Source organism: Penaeus monodon, chromosome 9 (assembly GCF_015228065.2).
Source record: "Penaeus monodon isolate SGIC_2016 chromosome 9, NSTDA_Pmon_1, whole genome shotgun sequence".
Classification (NCBI taxonomy): Eukaryota; Metazoa; Arthropoda; class Malacostraca; order Decapoda; family Penaeidae; genus Penaeus; species Penaeus monodon.
Window position 1 is genome coordinate 16,299,759 of NC_051394.1, and position 2,500 is coordinate 16,302,258.

Sequence of the window (2,500 nt, forward strand, 5' to 3'; positions counted from 1 at the left end):
TGCAGATGTGTTTCAAGACTGACGGCCGGTTTGTTTAGAATTGTGCGAGGCAATAATGCGGACATGCGTATGCAGAGAAGCAAATGCATATCTGTTTCTCTATCTGATAGATATACTTTCATCTATCTGTAGGGTAGATATACGTGTCTAGATAGATATGTATTTATTTCTGTGAATATGCATGTCCGCGTAATGAAATTTCACCGAGTCGGGCCTCGTACAATTTTAACAAACCGGCCGATAGACAAGCGGGTTTGGGAATAACATGGGTGAGCCAAGGAAGGGCATCCAGAAATGGTACGCATTTTAGTTTGATCAAAGGTCATGAGATATTTAAGTTTGCAGTAGATATATTAACCTGACAACGATAATGCGGCCTGTGGTAATCAAGGAAAGGTTATATTTTGCTCTTGCCAGTATCAGTATCTTGCAGGTAAATAAACAGCTGTGATGATTTCAAACAGTTACGAAAGAATTACACAACTAAAACATTTCGAAAGTTGTCGGTTCTCTAATGAGTCAAAGTGTGGTATTGTATATCTATACTTAATAAAAACAGAAAGAAAAGATAATAGCTGATACGAAAGTAATGGAAGGCATGGAAAAAATACATAAAAATCTAATCTGATTAAACACTATCCATTATGTTCCTGGAGTACAGTAATAACAGGTAATGAATTGAGAGGAATAAAAGGAGAAATGAAGAGGAACTAATACTTAAAAATTACCTTTACAAAGTAAATTTTGAATAGAAAACATACAAAGGATCTCCCTCTGGCGTTGTAAACTTACATTGCATTATACCAGATAACAGTACATATCTGGAAGATTCCTATAGATCACGGCATATCTCGTATTACTGCATCGCCAAGGGAACTTTTTTATCACTGGCGATCAGTTATCAAGAAGTCTGTGGTACAAATTCTGCTTTCGCAGGTCAAGTAACCCGGTAATAATAACGACAATGATAATATTAACAACAAAATTAATAATAGCTACGGACAGTAATGATAACAATAACAAAGTGATAATAAAGGATTCTGTCAATAGCAATAGCAATACTGGCGATAATGAATTACAGTGATAATAAAGATAATGAATATCATAACAATAATGATGATCAGAACAGTAATAGTGATGACAAACAACTATAATAAATATTCGAAATCTCAGGGGAAATGCATTTGATAATAACAGGGGACAGTGATTATGATGCAGCAATGCAATTATAGGGAATAATGATAGCAAAATTAGTTATATGATACTGAAATGTAACAATGTTGATAAATCCAGTAATGCCATATAGTAACTAAACATAATGACTAGATTATCATTATTGTTATTGACTTAGACCACAGGGAGTAACAGATGATTCAAGTAAAGAAAAGTCGAATTTATGAATAAACATAGCCATATCAAAAAAAGAGAGAAAAAAATGGATCATATTTAAAAAGTACAGAACGTAAGCGTACACATAGAACATTTGTGTTGGTATTTCCTACTTGGATTTGTACACACTGTAAGCAAACTACTTCAGAGCTAAAATATTAAGATTATAACCAATATTTGTATAAAAGTAACAAATCACACAAAAAATAATAATTTCTGTCAATTCCATTCCCATTTAGCGTATTGGTGTCGAAGATGGTTGGAAATAATGGTATTATACCGACCAATAACAGGCTTTCCTGCGCTGAAGAATTAGCGATTGCATGTTCAAGTGTAAGTAGATAATGCGACTTATTTAAAATTAGCTTTAGGTTTAACCAAAAGTACTGGATTAACAACACACTGCAAAGTTTATAACTATGCAAAAATGGATTGCGATACGTCATGTCAATATTTTCAACTACGGTATAAGTTTAAACGACTCAGATATCTAAGAGAAAAACGTAAACACTCGTTAGGATTAACAACATGGAAATAAGGCTGTTTGAATGTTTGTCTCGTTGCGTGTGAGTAGTTTCTCTGCAGTATTAATTTAGATTGAAAAATAAAAAAATCAAACTTATGAGTGACAGCATATCCAAGAAAGAATCTCTAAAATTCCCTTCAGCGGTAAAGCTCATGTGTAGAAAAGACAGGTTTAACACTAATGCGTTTAAGAATCGTAAAGGAAGCCTATAATTACTAATATCATTCTTATTATTACCGTACCCTGATACTCAATATCAATGTTATCATGATGTGATTTTAATTTCATTATTATCATGATATTTATCATATTCATCGTTGTTATTATTATCATCATCGCTGTTAATATCATTATTATCATTAACATCAATAGTAATTGTAATAGTAATACTAGTTCATTGTCGTTATCATCGTTATCATCATTATCATTCTCCTCATCCTCATCTCCCTCCCCTATCATCATCAGCTTCAGCAACATCATCATCTCATCATCATCATCATCATCATCATCATCATCATCATCATCATCATCATCATCATCATCATTATCATCATTATAATTATTTACTAAATTAGTAAATTCAAT

At 32.5% G+C, this 2,500-nt stretch overlaps 1 protein-coding gene across 1 annotated transcript in view; it reads left to right on the forward strand.

Annotated features, from left to right (window-relative positions):
* The first annotated feature begins 1,644 nt into the window (after positions 1–1,644).
* The window catches only part of LOC119576632, a 13,880-nt gene continuing 13,024 nt past the window's right edge, over positions 1,645–2,500 (forward strand). The window contains exon 1 of the mRNA XM_037924288.1: positions 1,645–1,722. Within this exon, the coding sequence (XP_037780216.1) occupies positions 1,645–1,722 (78 nt within the window). The remainder of the gene's footprint in view (positions 1,723–2,500) is intronic.